Source organism: Gobio gobio (genome assembly GCF_949357685.1).
Source record: "Gobio gobio genome assembly, chromosome: 2".
NCBI lineage: Eukaryota > Metazoa > Chordata > Actinopteri > Cypriniformes > Gobionidae > Gobio > Gobio gobio.
In genome coordinates, this window is record NC_137098.1 from 16,849,395 (window position 1) to 16,865,100 (window position 15,706).

Below are 15,706 nucleotides of genomic sequence, written 5' to 3' on the forward strand. Positions count from 1 at the left end.
AAGGGACTGGTTTTTGACTAAGACAGGGCACTTGATCTCCAGTAGTGTGTCTCTGTTCATGACACCATCCGGACTCGCAGCAAGCCATGGCTCACTCGGGCAAACCACCAAACCTTTCACATTGATGTCATGACCTTGGTCTTGCAGGTATTGCCTGGCGTGCTCTTCACCCTCTGCTCCTTGCCGGGTTGCTGCGTTACCGTGAAAGGTAGGATGGAGGTGTTCAGACAAGAATTTGTCTGGTGCTGTGGTAGCCCGAACTGGCACATTCTTGGCTGTGCTTGCTGTTATCCGTACCCGTCGCATGTCATGCCACAGTTGTTCCCTGCTCTGCTCTTTTGTGTGCTGCTCAATGTACATAAATTGGGTTGTGGTCATGTCAATGTATGTGGTGTAGAATGCCCTACATTTCTCACATTCAAGTTGTGTGCTGTGATCACCATGATGTAGGGGCAGTGGAGCTTTTGATGTCTTGGCAGACTGAGCAGGGAGGCTGGTGTTAAAAGTGAGCTGCATTAGTCCACTGCCAGGTGCAGTAAAACGTGCCGCTATTGGTGTGGAGAGACAGTGATTTTGCCATTCTTCCAGTGTCTCATGGACTTTTACCTTGCGACTAGGTGTAGAAACTATGCTGGAGGAGGATGCCTGTGATGCTGGTTGGTATAGGTTATTTCTGCTGTGTCTTTGGAAAGACACATCTCTGATTTTTTGCTGCCCAGTATTGCTTGTTGTCCCGGCATTCCAGCAATTCTGCACATCAGTGCAGGCAAGCCCTGTCTTCCCTTGCCTCACAGCATTTTCTACCTGCAGACAGATAGAAACAAAAATCACACACTTTTTAAATAATGGTTTGAGCGTCACAGCACAATTGACTTCTTGTAGAGAAAACATTTTGTAAATCAAAATAACAAGGGTATGATGAGGGTAGAGCGTTTTTGTTACTTTTCAAAACAATTAATGAGCTGGGCCTGCAGCCATTAACATCAATGTTTAACCCCTTTATGTCTGAGTTTATTTAGACTTATATAAAAAAATCTGGAAAAATATGAAAAGAATAATAAAAGAAAATACCCGCTGCATTTCTGGGTTTTTAATTCAACATAATCAAACAATTTATGTTAAAAAAAACTCAACAGATGTTTACTTCATCCCAAGTACAAGCAAATGTAAACAGTTTTTATGGTTAATATTTTGGCTACGTCATTATATCATGGCTACAGGAACGTCCGGGTCCGGCGATACAGGTACAGCCTGCAGTCTCCGCATCTCCCGTCTTGGTAACCAAAACCCAGGCATTATGCGCTGAATTGTTAACGGACTGGCTTGGTTGAACATCGGCCTTTAGGTAAATTAAACTGCCCATATCGTGTAAAAGTACACAGCCCACTTTGCCTGAATGGAGGTACTGAAACGCCTCAGAGCTTTTCAGGTTATTAATTGCATTCCCATCCACCGACCATGGAATCAATAAAATAAGAAAAGATCTTGGATGTTGTTATGCTGGGCCATATCGACATGTTGTCCGCCCATGATGTTACCTTACTTGGATGCGGAATGGTCAAAAGACCATTTTTAACAAGCTTTTCGGTCGAATGTTGCCATTCCAACGCCATTTTTACACTACTACTCAGCCTGGGCCGGAAGTTCTTGGCAGAAACAGGAAGTAAACCGGAAGTGCCCGGGACACTCGTCTATAGGGTACAAGGTCAGGGAAGATCTCAAGAAGAGGGGAGAGGGGAGAAACGGTTTCGGGTGGAGATATCAAAGTCTGGTCGGATAAACTTTATTTTAGAGCATCAAGTGTAACTGCATTAAGAATGAGAAATGATGGAACTGCATTAAAATGAGAAATGATGCTTCGGCAGCAAGCTAAAAACACAGTATTTATTTACAAGTTAATTTATTAAAATAAAACATATATATGCATGTATTTTCATACACACATATATTGGCAAGGGCCTACAGGGCCAATCGGGTCGACCATCTGACCTGCACAGGAAATCCTAGCATATTATCCATATGCAAGCAAGGAAGAATATGTCCGAATACCACTGCAATTGGTCCCTTACCAGAATCAGTTGAATTGTCGCTGAGTATATATGCCACCGATTCGACCTCTGTTTCTCTTTGACGGTAACATAAAATTTAGCCTGCGACTTTTACACGTTTGCTATACTTGCACAATCAAATATAGACATATGAACCATAAGACGAATGCAAATTGTACGTTTATTTGCTTAATATGCCGTTTTAAAATCCACAACGGTAGTATTACCCATAATGCTTTGCAGCTTATGCAAACACGCAGCCTTGCTATTGGCCAAACGTAGTGATAACGAATACGAAACAGAAAAATGGACAAAGGTTCTTTCGTTTTTGTGAAGTTAGTTCAACTCTTTCGCGCAGTACTACCACACAGGTCAGACTAGTCCCACGCCGCTGTGGTTAGAGCGGTCAGCGTATATCACGCGATCAACTCCCAAATCTAAACGCTCTCGCGGCGTTGACTCACGTTGGCGCTGGGCCAGCGAAAGACGCGCTCATCGTATGCATACAGAACAACAACAACAACAACTATTCACTGTTTTCAACCGCGTGTGTTTGTTTATTATAGGTTTCAGACATATTATTAAATATACATAAGTAGCAGCAAACCAATACAGATGTAGAGTTTGTGCAATCCACGCGGATGCCTATACAAATCAGTAAAAACAACCCCTTTCCCACTATACTTAGACAAGGAGTTTTATTCATATCAGATATAACACATTGTGTAAGTAACTTTAAAGTTCCCTCAATTCACCGGCCACTTACTTTCATGTATGTCGGCAGAAGTGGATGATTTCACGTGTTGTAAATTCAATAGATCCGATTGTCAACAGCTCAAATAACGCCATCGTTGGGATTAAACGACAAAACACACCAAAGGGGAGGGGCTACGGTGGTCCAGTGGTCTAAACCATCAAACTCATATGCAGGAGGTTGCTGGTTCGATCCCAGCGCTCACCACCTGCTTCCCTCTTGGGAGTGGCACATTCAAAGGAGCTTGACTTACATAAGAATCATACTTTTTACAACTCATTCGTAAAGTAACGCATTACTTTTCAAATTTACAACTAAATAGCTCACTTACTTTTTTCTTTTCTTTTCTTTTTTTATTAAGGTAGTAACAAGGCAACTTACTTTTTCACATTCATTCGACTGACAGCTCTCCTGCCCCCATGTTGACAAAAACAACTGCAGAGGCCTTGTGCGGAAACATCATGGTTATTGTACTTCTAGACTAAGTGGGAGCATTTATTTATCTCACTTGCACAATAAACATTCTGTACTCCTCAAAATTAATCAAATCAGTCAAATGCAAAAGCAGGAGTACTATGCAAACATACAATAATTCAATGTTAAATAAAACAACTTTTTTTTTTTTATATATGCTTTAGCAAACATGAGGTCCAGACTCATACGACTGCCACATGAGGTTTAAGTCCCTATGAAAAGTAAAACCGGGGTTACCTGCAGTTGTTTGTTTTTTTATTGTACATATTCCTTTATATATATATATATATATATATATATATATACATACATATACACATATACTTTCAGCTAGAAAAACCGGTGTAAATTTATTTTAGTTTTTAGATTAGATTAGATTAGATTCAACTTTATTGTCATTACACAAGTACAAGTACAAGGCAACGAAATGCAGTTTAGGTCTAACCAGAAGTGCAATAGCAGCAAGTGCAGGATATACAACGTTTGCATAAGTGCAGGACATGGATATGTACTGAGTATATATAAATATATCTATAAATAGAGAGATGGTTATTACTATAAACAGAATTTACAGGTGAATATGTACAGTGAATAATATACAGATGGTTAATACTATAAACAGAATTTACAGGTGGATATGTACTATGAATATAATATAACATACAGATGGCTATTACTATAAACAGAATTTTACAGATAGAGGTATACAATGATATGTTAGGCTAAAATGAGGAATATGGCAGTGGATTAAGGTAGTGCAATAAATTATGGACAGAAGCTATCCGAAAAAAAGTGTAAAAGTGCAGTGGAAAGTGATTGCATATTACAGTTAGAAGTACGGTGCAAAATACAAATGTAAACAGTTGGTACTGTAAATAACAGTCGGCAGTGCAAATGAGCATAATCCAGTTATGGTATGGTAGTGCAAAATGCATAAATAAACAGTTGTGACTCTAATAAACAGTCGGTAGTGCAAATAACAAAGTGAAGGCGGATGTGAGGTAGGAGAGTTATCAGTATATGAGGGAAGTGGATCAACGGGGGTTTGAGTTCAGTAAGGAGACAGCTCTGGGGAAAAAACTGTTCTTAAGTCTGCTGGTCCTGGTTCGGAGGATCCTGAAACGCCTGCCGGAGGGCAGGATAGAAAACAGTCTGTGGGCTGGGTGAGAGGAGTCCTTGAGGATGCTGCGAGCTCGATGCAGGCAGCGTTTCCTCTGGATGTGCTCGATGGCAGGTAGTGGAGTCCCTGTGATGCGCTGGGCAGTTTTCACCACCCGCTGCAGTGCCTTGCGCTCCGCAACAGAGCAGCTCCCATACCATACTGTATGTTCCCTTTCTGGTGGTGGTTTTTTTTTTTTTATTGTACATATTCCTTTATTTTATATATATTTAATATATATATTTAATATATATATATATATATATATATATATATATATATATATATATATATATATATATATATATATATATATATATATATATAAATAATTTCAGCTATAAAAACCTGTGTACATTTATTGTTATTGTTCCCGTTCTGGTGTTGTGATTATTGATAAGACAAAACAGAGTTTAAAAAAAAAAAAAAACTTTTGAGTGCTATTCTTTTTCTTGTATTGTAAATATTGACACATGACAATAAACAAATTGATTTGAGAAGAAATGAATTAATTTCTATTGATCCTATTCCATAACAAAGGGACAATTTCATTAACTCCTTAATGTATGATTTTTTTAAATTAAATAAAAACAAAGTAAATACAGGAAAAAAATCTCACAATATCACAAAAAGAAAAAGACTGGAATAAAATATTAAATCAATAAAATTAATAAATAAAGAAATAAGTGACTGATATAAAATAAATAAGAGTAAGTAAAAGAAAATAAATCAGTTTGATACAAATAAATAAAAGCTAGAAAGGATTTGTCACAAATCTGTGACAACAAGGGACAAGGGGTTAAAAAAGGAATGACTAATCACCCCCAGTACACATAAGCAGGTCATGCTGATTTTACAACATCCATGTATCTGGAACACAACTCCAGCCTTCCATCATCGAAGTCATCGACAACTTTTGGCAACATGTGGGTGAAATAGAAGGAGTGTAGCCTTGAGATATGTCCCTCAACAAAGGTTGGGTCGTAGAGCACGTTGAGCTGCAGACATTCAGTGTTGCTCCAAATCACCAACAAGGCTTGCCGTAGCCCCGGGGCAGTGCATGCCCAGTTGCACCTGCATGTAATATCCCTTTGGCCCATTGAAGGACAGATGGAATTCCCCTGTGGGCATGCGTTTGATCTCACTGCTTTTAGCAGCAAGTGCTTCAGTAAGGGACTGGTTTTTGACTAAGACAGGGCACTTGATCTCCAGTAGTGTGTCTCTGTTCATGACACCATCCGGACTCGCAGCAAGCCATGGCTCACTCGGGCAAACCACCAAACCTTTCACATTGATGTCATGACCTTGGTCTTGCAGGTATTGCCTGGCGTGCTCTTCACCCTCTGCTCCTTGCCGGGTTGCTGCGTTACCGTGAAAGGTAGGATGGAGGTGTTCAGACAAGAATTTGTCTGGTGCTGTGGTAGCCCGAACTGGCACATTCTTGGCTGTGCTTGCTGTTATCCGTACCCGTCGCATGTCATGCCACAGTTGTTCCCTGCTCTGCTCTTTTGTGTGCTGCTCAATGTACATAAATTGGGTTGTGGTCATGTCAATGTATGTGGTGTAGAATGCCCTACATTTCTCACATTCAAGTTGTGTGCTGTGATCACCATGATGTAGGGGCAGTGGAGCTTTTGATGTCTTGGCAGACTGAGCAGGGAGGCTGGTGTTAAAAGTGAGCTGCATTAGTCCACTGCCAGGTGCAGTAAAACGTGCCGCTATTGGTGTGGAGAGACAGTGATTTTGCCATTCTTCCAGTGTCTCATGGACTTTTACCTTGCGACTAGGTGTAGAAACTATGCTGGAGGAGGATGCCTGTGATGCTGGTTGGTATAGGTTATTTCTGCTGTGTCTTTGGAAAGACACATCTCTGATTTTTTGCTGCCCAGTATTGCTTGTTGTCCCGGCATTCCAGCAATTCTGCACATCAGTGCAGGCAAGCCCTGTCTTCCCTTGCCTCACAGCATTTTCTACCTGCAGACAGATAGAAACAAAAATCACACACTTTTTAAATAATGGTTTGAGCGTCACAGCACAATTGACTTCTTGTAGAGAAAACATTTTGTAAATCAAAATAACAAGGGTATGATGAGGGTAGAGCGTTTTTGTTACTTTTCAAAACAATTAATGAGCTGGGCCTGCAGCCATTAACATCAATGTTTAACCCCTTTATGTCTGAGTTTATTTAGACTTATATAAAAAAATCTGGAAAAATATGAAAAGAATAATAAAAGAAAATACCCGCTGCATTTCTGGGTTTTTAATTCAACATAATCAAACAATTTATGTTAAAAAAAACTCAACAGATGTTTACTTCATCCCAAGTACAAGCAAATGTAAACAGTTTTTATGGTTAATATTTTGGCTACGTCATTATATCATGGCTACAGGAACGTCCGGGTCCGGCGATACAGGTACAGCCTGCAGTCTCCGCATCTCCCGTCTTGGTAACCAAAACCCAGGCATTATGCGCTGAATTGTTAACGGACTGGCTTGGTTGAACATCGGCCTTTAGGTAAATTAAACTGCCCATATCGTGTAAAAGTACACAGCCCACTTTGCCTGAATGGAGGTACTGAAACGCCTCAGAGCTTTTCAGGTTATTAATTGCATTCCCATCCACCGACCATGGAATCAATAAAATAAGAAAAGATCTTGGATGTTGTTATGCTGGGCCATATCGACATGTTGTCCGCCCATGATGTTACCTTACTTGGATGCGGAATGGTCAAAAGACCATTTTTAACAAGCTTTTCGGTCGAATGTTGCCATTCCAACGCCATTTTTACACTACTACTCAGCCTGGGCCGGAAGTTCTTGGCAGAAACAGGAAGTAAACCGGAAGTGCCCGGGACACTCGTCTATAGGGTACAAGGTCAGGGAAGATCTCAAGAAGAGGGGAGAGGGGAGAAACGGTTTCGGGTGGAGATATCAAAGTCTGGTCGGATAAACTTTATTTTAGAGCATCAAGTGTAACTGCATTAAGAATGAGAAATGATGGAACTGCATTAAAATGAGAAATGATGCTTCGGCAGCAAGCTAAAAACACAGTATTTATTTACAAGTTAATTTATTAAAATAAAACATATATATGCATGTATTTTCATACACACATATATTGGCAAGGGCCTACAGGGCCAATCGGGTCGACCATCTGACCTGCACAGGAAATCCTAGCATATTATCGATATGCAAGCAAGGAAGAATATGTCCGAATACCACTGCAATTGGTCCCTTACCAGAATCAGTTGAATTGTCGCTGAGTATATATGCCACCGATTCGACCTCTGTTTCTCTTTGACGGTAACATAAAATTTAGCCTGCGACTTTTACACGTTTGCTATACTTGCACAATCAAATATAGACATATGAACCATAAGACGAATGCAAATTGTACGTTTATTTGCTTAATATGCCGTTTTAAAATCCACAACGGTAGTATTACCCATAATGCTTTGCAGCTTATGCAAACACGCAGCCTTGCTATTGGCCAAACGTAGTGATAACGAATACGAAACAGAAAAATGGACAAAGGTTCTTTCGTTTTTGTGAAGTTAGTTCAACTCTTTCGCGCAGTACTACCACACAGGTCAGACTAGTCCCACGCCGCTGTGGTTAGAGCGGTCAGCGTATATCACGCGATCAACTCCCAAATCTAAACGCTCTCGCGGCGTTGACTCACGTTGGCGCTGGGCCAGCGAAAGACGCGCTCATCGTATGCATACAGAACAACAACAACAACAACTATTCACTGTTTTCAACCGCGTGTGTTTGTTTATTATAGGTTTCAGACATATTATTAAATATACATAAGTAGCAGCAAACCAATACAGATGTAGAGTTTGTGCAATCCACGCGGATGCCTATACAAATCAGTAAAAACAACCCCTTTCCCACTATACTTAGACAAGGAGTTTTATTCATATCAGATATAACACATTGTGTAAGTAACTTTAAAGTTCCCTCAATTCACCGGCCACTTACTTTCATGTATGTCGGCAGAAGTGGATGATTTCACGTGTTGTAAATTCAATAGATCCGATTGTCAACAGCTCAAATAACGCCATCGTTGGGATTAAACGACAAAACACACCAAAGGGGAGGGGCTACGGTGGTCCAGTGGTCTAAACCATCAAACTCATATGCAGGAGGTTGCTGGTTCGATCCCAGCGCTCACCACCTGCTTCCCTCTTGGGAGTGGCACATTCAAAGGAGCTTGACTTACATAAGAATCATACTTTTTACAACTCATTCGTAAAGTAACGCATTACTTTTCAAATTTACAACTAAATAGCTCACTTACTTTTTTCTTTTCTTTTCTTTTTTTATTAAGGTAGTAACAAGGCAACTTACTTTTTCACATTCATTCGACTGACAGCTCTCCTGCCCCCATGTTGACAAAAACAACTGCAGAGGCCTTGTGCGGAAACATCATGGTTATTGTACTTCTAGACTAAGTGGGAGCATTTATTTATCTCACTTGCACAATAAACATTCTGTACTCCTCAAAATTAATCAAATCAGTCAAATGCAAAAGCAGGAGTACTATGCAAACATACAATAATTCAATGTTAAATAAAACAACTTTTTTTTTTTTATATATGCTTTAGCAAACATGAGGTCCAGACTCATACGACTGCCACATGAGGTTTAAGTCCCTATGAAAAGTAAAACCGGGGTTACCTGCAGTTGTTTGTTTTTTTATTGTACATATTCCTTTTTATATATATATATATATATATATATATACATACATATACACATATACTTTCAGCTAGAAAAACCGGTGTAAATTTATTTTAGTTTTTAGATTAGATTAGATTAGATTCAACTTTATTGTCATTACACAAGTACAAGTACAAGGCAACGAAATGCAGTTTAGGTCTAACCAGAAGTGCAATAGCAGCAAGTGCAGGATATACAACGTTTGCATAAGTGCAGGACATGGATATGTACTGAGTATATATAAATATATCTATAAATAGAGAGATGGTTATTACTATAAACAGAATTTACAGGTGAATATGTACAGTGAATAATATACAGATGGTTAATACTATAAACAGAATTTACAGGTGGATATGTACTATGAATATAATATAACATACAGATGGCTATTACTATAAACAGAATTTTACAGATAGAGGTATACAATGATATGTTAGGCTAAAATGAGGAATATGGCAGTGGATTAAGGTAGTGCAATAAATTATGGACAGAAGCTATCCGAAAAAAAGTGTAAAAGTGCAGTGGAAAGTGATTGCATATTACAGTTAGAAGTACGGTGCAAAATACAAATGTAAACAGTTGGTACTGTAAATAACAGTCGGCAGTGCAAATGAGCATAATCCAGTTATGGTATGGTAGTGCAAAATGCATAAATAAACAGTTGTGACTCTAATAAACAGTCGGTAGTGCAAATAACAAAGTGAAGGCGGATGTGAGGTAGGAGAGTTATCAGTATATGAGGGAAGTGGATCAACGGGGGTTTGAGTTCAGTAAGGAGACAGCTCTGGGGAAAAAACTGTTCTTAAGTCTGCTGGTCCTGGTTCGGAGGATCCTGAAACGCCTGCCGGAGGGCAGGATAGAAAACAGTCTGTGGGCTGGGTGAGAGGAGTCCTTGAGGATGCTGCGAGCTCGATGCAGGCAGCGTTTCCTCTGGATGTGCTCGATGGCAGGTAGTGGAGTCCCTGTGATGCGCTGGGCAGTTTTCACCACCCGCTGCAGTGCCTTGCGCTCCGCAACAGAGCAGCTCCCATACCATACTGTATGTTCCCTTTCTGGTGGTGGTTTTTTTTTTTTTATTGTACATATTCCTTTATTTTATATATATTTAATATATATATTTAATATATATATATATATATATATATATATATATATAAATAATTTCAGCTATAAAAACCTGTGTACATTTATTGTTATTGTTCCCGTTCTGGTGTTGTGATTATTGATAAGACAAAACAGAGTTTAAAAAAAAAAAAAAACTTTTGAGTGCTATTCTTTTTCTTGTATTGTAAATATTGACACATGACAATAAACAAATTGATTTGAGAAGAAATGAATTAATTTCTATTGATCCTATTCCATAACAAAGGGACAATTTCATTAACTCCTTAATGTATGATTTTTTTAAATTAAATAAAAACAAAGTAAATACAGGAAAAAAATCTCACAATATCACAAAAAGAAAAAGACTGGAATAAAATATTAAATCAATAAAATTAATAAATAAAGAAATAAGTGACTGATATAAAATAAATAAGAGTAAGTAAAAGAAAATAAATCAGTTTGATACAAATAAATAAAAGCTAGAAAGGATTTGTCACAAATCTGTGACAACAAGGGACAAGGGGTTAAAAAAGGAATGACTAATCACCCCCAGTACACATAAGCAGGTCATGCTGATTTTACAACATCCATGTATCTGGAACACAACTCCAGCCTTCCATCATCGAAGTCATCGACAACTTTTGGCAACATGTGGGTGAAATAGAAGGAGTGTAGCCTTGAGATATGTCCCTCAACAAAGGTTGGGTCGTAGAGCACGTTGAGCTGCAGACATTCAGTGTTGCTCCAAATCACCAACAAGGCTTGCCGTAGCCCCGGGGCAGTGCATGCCCAGTTGCACCTGCATGTAATATCCCTTTGGCCCATTGAAGGACAGATGGAATTCCCCTGTGGGCATGCGTTTGATCTCACTGCTTTTAGCAGCAAGTGCTTCAGTAAGGGACTGGTTTTTGACTAAGACAGGGCACTTGATCTCCAGTAGTGTGTCTCTGTTCATGACACCATCCGGACTCGCAGCAAGCCATGGCTCACTCGGGCAAACCACCAAACCTTTCACATTGATGTCATGACCTTGGTCTTGCAGGTATTGCCTGGCGTGCTCTTCACCCTCTGCTCCTTGCCGGGTTGCTGCGTTACCGTGAAAGGTAGGATGGAGGTGTTCAGACAAGAATTTGTCTGGTGCTGTGGTAGCCCGAACTGGCACATTCTTGGCTGTGCTTGCTGTTATCCGTACCCGTCGCATGTCATGCCACAGTTGTTCCCTGCTCTGCTCTTTTGTGTGCTGCTCAATGTACATAAATTGGGTTGTGGTCATGTCAATGTATGTGGTGTAGAATGCCCTACATTTCTCACATTCAAGTTGTGTGCTGTGATCACCATGATGTAGGGGCAGTGGAGCTTTTGATGTCTTGGCAGACTGAGCAGGGAGGCTGGTGTTAAAAGTGAGCTGCATTAGTCCACTGCCAGGTGCAGTAAAACGTGCCGCTATTGGTGTGGAGAGACAGTGATTTTGCCATTCTTCCAGTGTCTCATGGACTTTTACCTTGCGACTAGGTGTAGAAACTATGCTGGAGGAGGATGCCTGTGATGCTGGTTGGTATAGGTTATTTCTGCTGTGTCTTTGGAAAGACACATCTCTGATTTTTTGCTGCCCAGTATTGCTTGTTGTCCCGGCATTCCAGCAATTCTGCACATCAGTGCAGGCAAGCCCTGTCTTCCCTTGCCTCACAGCATTTTCTACCTGCAGACAGATAGAAACAAAAATCACACACTTTTTAAATAATGGTTTGAGCGTCACAGCACAATTGACTTCTTGTAGAGAAAACATTTTGTAAATCAAAATAACAAGGGTATGATGAGGGTAGAGCGTTTTTGTTACTTTTCAAAACAATTAATGAGCTGGGCCTGCAGCCATTAACATCAATGTTTAACCCCTTTATGTCTGAGTTTATTTAGACTTATATAAAAAAATCTGGAAAAATATGAAAAGAATAATAAAAGAAAATACCCGCTGCATTTCTGGGTTTTTAATTCAACATAATCAAACAATTTATGTTAAAAAAAACTCAACAGATGTTTACTTCATCCCAAGTACAAGCAAATGTAAACAGTTTTTATGGTTAATATTTTGGCTACGTCATTATATCATGGCTACAGGAACGTCCGGGTCCGGCGATACAGGTACAGCCTGCAGTCTCCGCATCTCCCGTCTTGGTAACCAAAACCCAGGCATTATGCGCTGAATTGTTAACGGACTGGCTTGGTTGAACATCGGCCTTTAGGTAAATTAAACTGCCCATATCGTGTAAAAGTACACAGCCCACTTTGCCTGAATGGAGGTACTGAAACGCCTCAGAGCTTTTCAGGTTATTAATTGCATTCCCATCCACCGACCATGGAATCAATAAAATAAGAAAAGATCTTGGATGTTGTTATGCTGGGCCATATCGACATGTTGTCCGCCCATGATGTTACCTTACTTGGATGCGGAATGGTCAAAAGACCATTTTTAACAAGCTTTTCGGTCGAATGTTGCCATTCCAACGCCATTTTTACACTACTACTCAGCCTGGGCCGGAAGTTCTTGGCAGAAACAGGAAGTAAACCGGAAGTGCCCGGGACACTCGTCTATAGGGTACAAGGTCAGGGAAGATCTCAAGAAGAGGGGAGAGGGGAGAAACGGTTTCGGGTGGAGATATCAAAGTCTGGTCGGATAAACTTTATTTTAGAGCATCAAGTGTAACTGCATTAAGAATGAGAAATGATGGAACTGCATTAAAATGAGAAATGATGCTTCGGCAGCAAGCTAAAAACACAGTATTTATTTACAAGTTAATTTATTAAAATAAAACATATATATGCATGTATTTTCATACACACATATATTGGCAAGGGCCTACAGGGCCAATCGGGTCGACCATCTGACCTGCACAGGAAATCCTAGCATATTATCCATATGCAAGCAAGGAAGAATATGTCCGAATACCACTGCAATTGGTCCCTTACCAGAATCAGTTGAATTGTCGCTGAGTATATATGCCACCGATTCGACCTCTGTTTCTCTTTGACGGTAACATAAAATTTAGCCTGCGACTTTTACACGTTTGCTATACTTGCACAATCAAATATAGACATATGAACCATAAGACGAATGCAAATTGTACGTTTATTTGCTTAATATGCCGTTTTAAAATCCACAACGGTAGTATTACCCATAATGCTTTGCAGCTTATGCAAACACGCAGCCTTGCTATTGGCCAAACGTAGTGATAACGAATACGAAACAGAAAAATGGACAAAGGTTCTTTCGTTTTTGTGAAGTTAGTTCAACTCTTTCGCGCAGTACTACCACACAGGTCAGACTAGTCCCACGCCGCTGTGGTTAGAGCGGTCAGCGTATATCACGCGATCAACTCCCAAATCTAAACGCTCTCGCGGCGTTGACTCACGTTGGCGCTGGGCCAGCGAAAGACGCGCTCATCGTATGCATACAGAACAACAACAACAACAACTATTCACTGTTTTCAACCGCGTGTGTTTGTTTATTATAGGTTTCAGACATATTATTAAATATACATAAGTAGCAGCAAACCAATACAGATGTAGAGTTTGTGCAATCCACGCGGATGCCTATACAAATCAGTAAAAACAACCCCTTTCCCACTATACTTAGACAAGGAGTTTTATTCATATCAGATATAACACATTGTGTAAGTAACTTTAAAGTTCCCTCAATTCACCGGCCACTTACTTTCATATATGTCGGCAGAAGTGGATGATTTCACGTGTTGTAAATTCAATAGATCCGATTGTCAACAGCTCAAATAACGCCATCGTTGGGATTAAACGACAAAACACACCAAAGGGGAGGGGCTACGGTGGTCCAGTGGTCTAAACCATCAAACTCATATGCAGGAGGTTGCTGGTTCGATCCCAGCGCTCACCACCTGCTTCCCTCTTGGGAGTGGCACATTCAAAGGAGCTTGACTTACATAAGAATCATACTTTTTACAACTCATTCGTAAAGTAACGCATTACTTTTCAAATTTACAACTAAATAGCTCACTTACTTTTTTCTTTTCTTTTCTTTTTTTATTAAGGTAGTAACAAGGCAACTTACTTTTTCACATTCATTCGACTGACAGCTCTCCTGCCCCCATGTTGACAAAAACAACTGCAGAGGCCTTGTGCGGAAACATCATGGTTATTGTACTTCTAGACTAAGTGGGAGCATTTATTTATCTCACTTGCACAATAAACATTCTGTACTCCTCAAAATTAATCAAATCAGTCAAATGCAAAAGCAGGAGTACTATGCAAACATACAATAATTCAATGTTAAATAAAACAACTTTTTTTTTTTTATATATGCTTTAGCAAACATGAGGTCCAGACTCATACGACTGCCACATGAGGTTTAAGTCCCTATGAAAAGTAAAACCGGGGTTACCTGCAGTTGTTTGTTTTTTTATTGTACATATTCCTTTTTATATATATATATATATATATATATATATATATATATACATACATATACACATATACTTTCAGCTAGAAAAACCGGTGTAAATTTATTTTAGTTTTTAGATTAGATTAGATTAGATTCAACTTTATTGTCATTACACAAGTACAAGTACAAGGCAACGAAATGCAGTTTAGGTCTAACCAGAAGTGCAATAGCAGCAAGTGCAGGATATACAACGTTTGCATAAGTGCAGGACATGGATATGTACTGAGTATATATAAATATATCTATAAATAGAGAGATGGTTATTACTATAAACAGAATTTACAGGTGAATATGTACAGTGAATAATATACAGATGGTTAATACTATAAACAGAATTTACAGGTGGATATGTACTATGAATATAATATAACATACAGATGGCTATTACTATAAACAGAATTTTACAGATAGAGGTATACAATGATATGTTAGGCTAAAATGAGGAATATGGCAGTGGATTAAGGTAGTGCAATAAATTATGGACAGAAGCTATCCGAAAAAAAGTGTAAAAGTGCAGTGGAAAGTGATTGCATATTACAGTTAGAAGTACGGTGCAAAATACAAATGTAAACAGTTGGTACTGTAAATAACAGTCGGCAGTGCAAATGAGCATAATCCAGTTATGGTATGGTAGTGCAAAATGCATAAATAAACAGTTGTGACTCTAATAAACAGTCGGTAGTGCAAATAACAAAGTGAAGGCGGATGTGAGGTAGGAGAGTTATCAGTATATGAGGGAAGTGGATCAACGGGGGTTTGAGTTCAGTAAGGAGACAGCTCTGGGGAAAAAACTGTTCTTAAGTCTGCTGGTCCTGGTTCGGAGGATCCTGAAACGCCTGCCGGAGGGCAGGATAGAAAACAGTCTGTGGGCTGGGTGAGAGGAGTCCTTGAGGATGCTGCGAGCTCGATGCAGGCAGCGTTTCCTCTGGATGTGCTCGATGGCAGGTAGTGGAGTCCCTGTGATGCGCTGG

The 15,706-nt window shown here is 39.5% G+C and overlaps 1 protein-coding gene across 1 annotated transcript; it reads right to left on the bottom strand.

Annotated features, from left to right (window-relative positions):
• Positions 1 to 4,870: 4,870 nt before the first annotated feature.
• On the bottom strand, positions 4,871 to 8,529 carry LOC307142742 (uncharacterized protein). Its single transcript, XM_079843813.1, has 2 exons — positions 8,420 to 8,529; positions 4,871 to 6,409 (listed from the first exon to the last, which is right to left on the bottom strand). Exons 1-2 carry the CDS (start codon positions 8,423 to 8,425, stop codon positions 5,444 to 5,446), a joined length of 972 nt encoding a protein of 323 aa, XP_079699939.1. The 5' UTR covers positions 8,426 to 8,529; the 3' UTR covers positions 4,871 to 5,443.
• Positions 8,530 to 15,706: the final 7,177 nt, after the last annotated feature.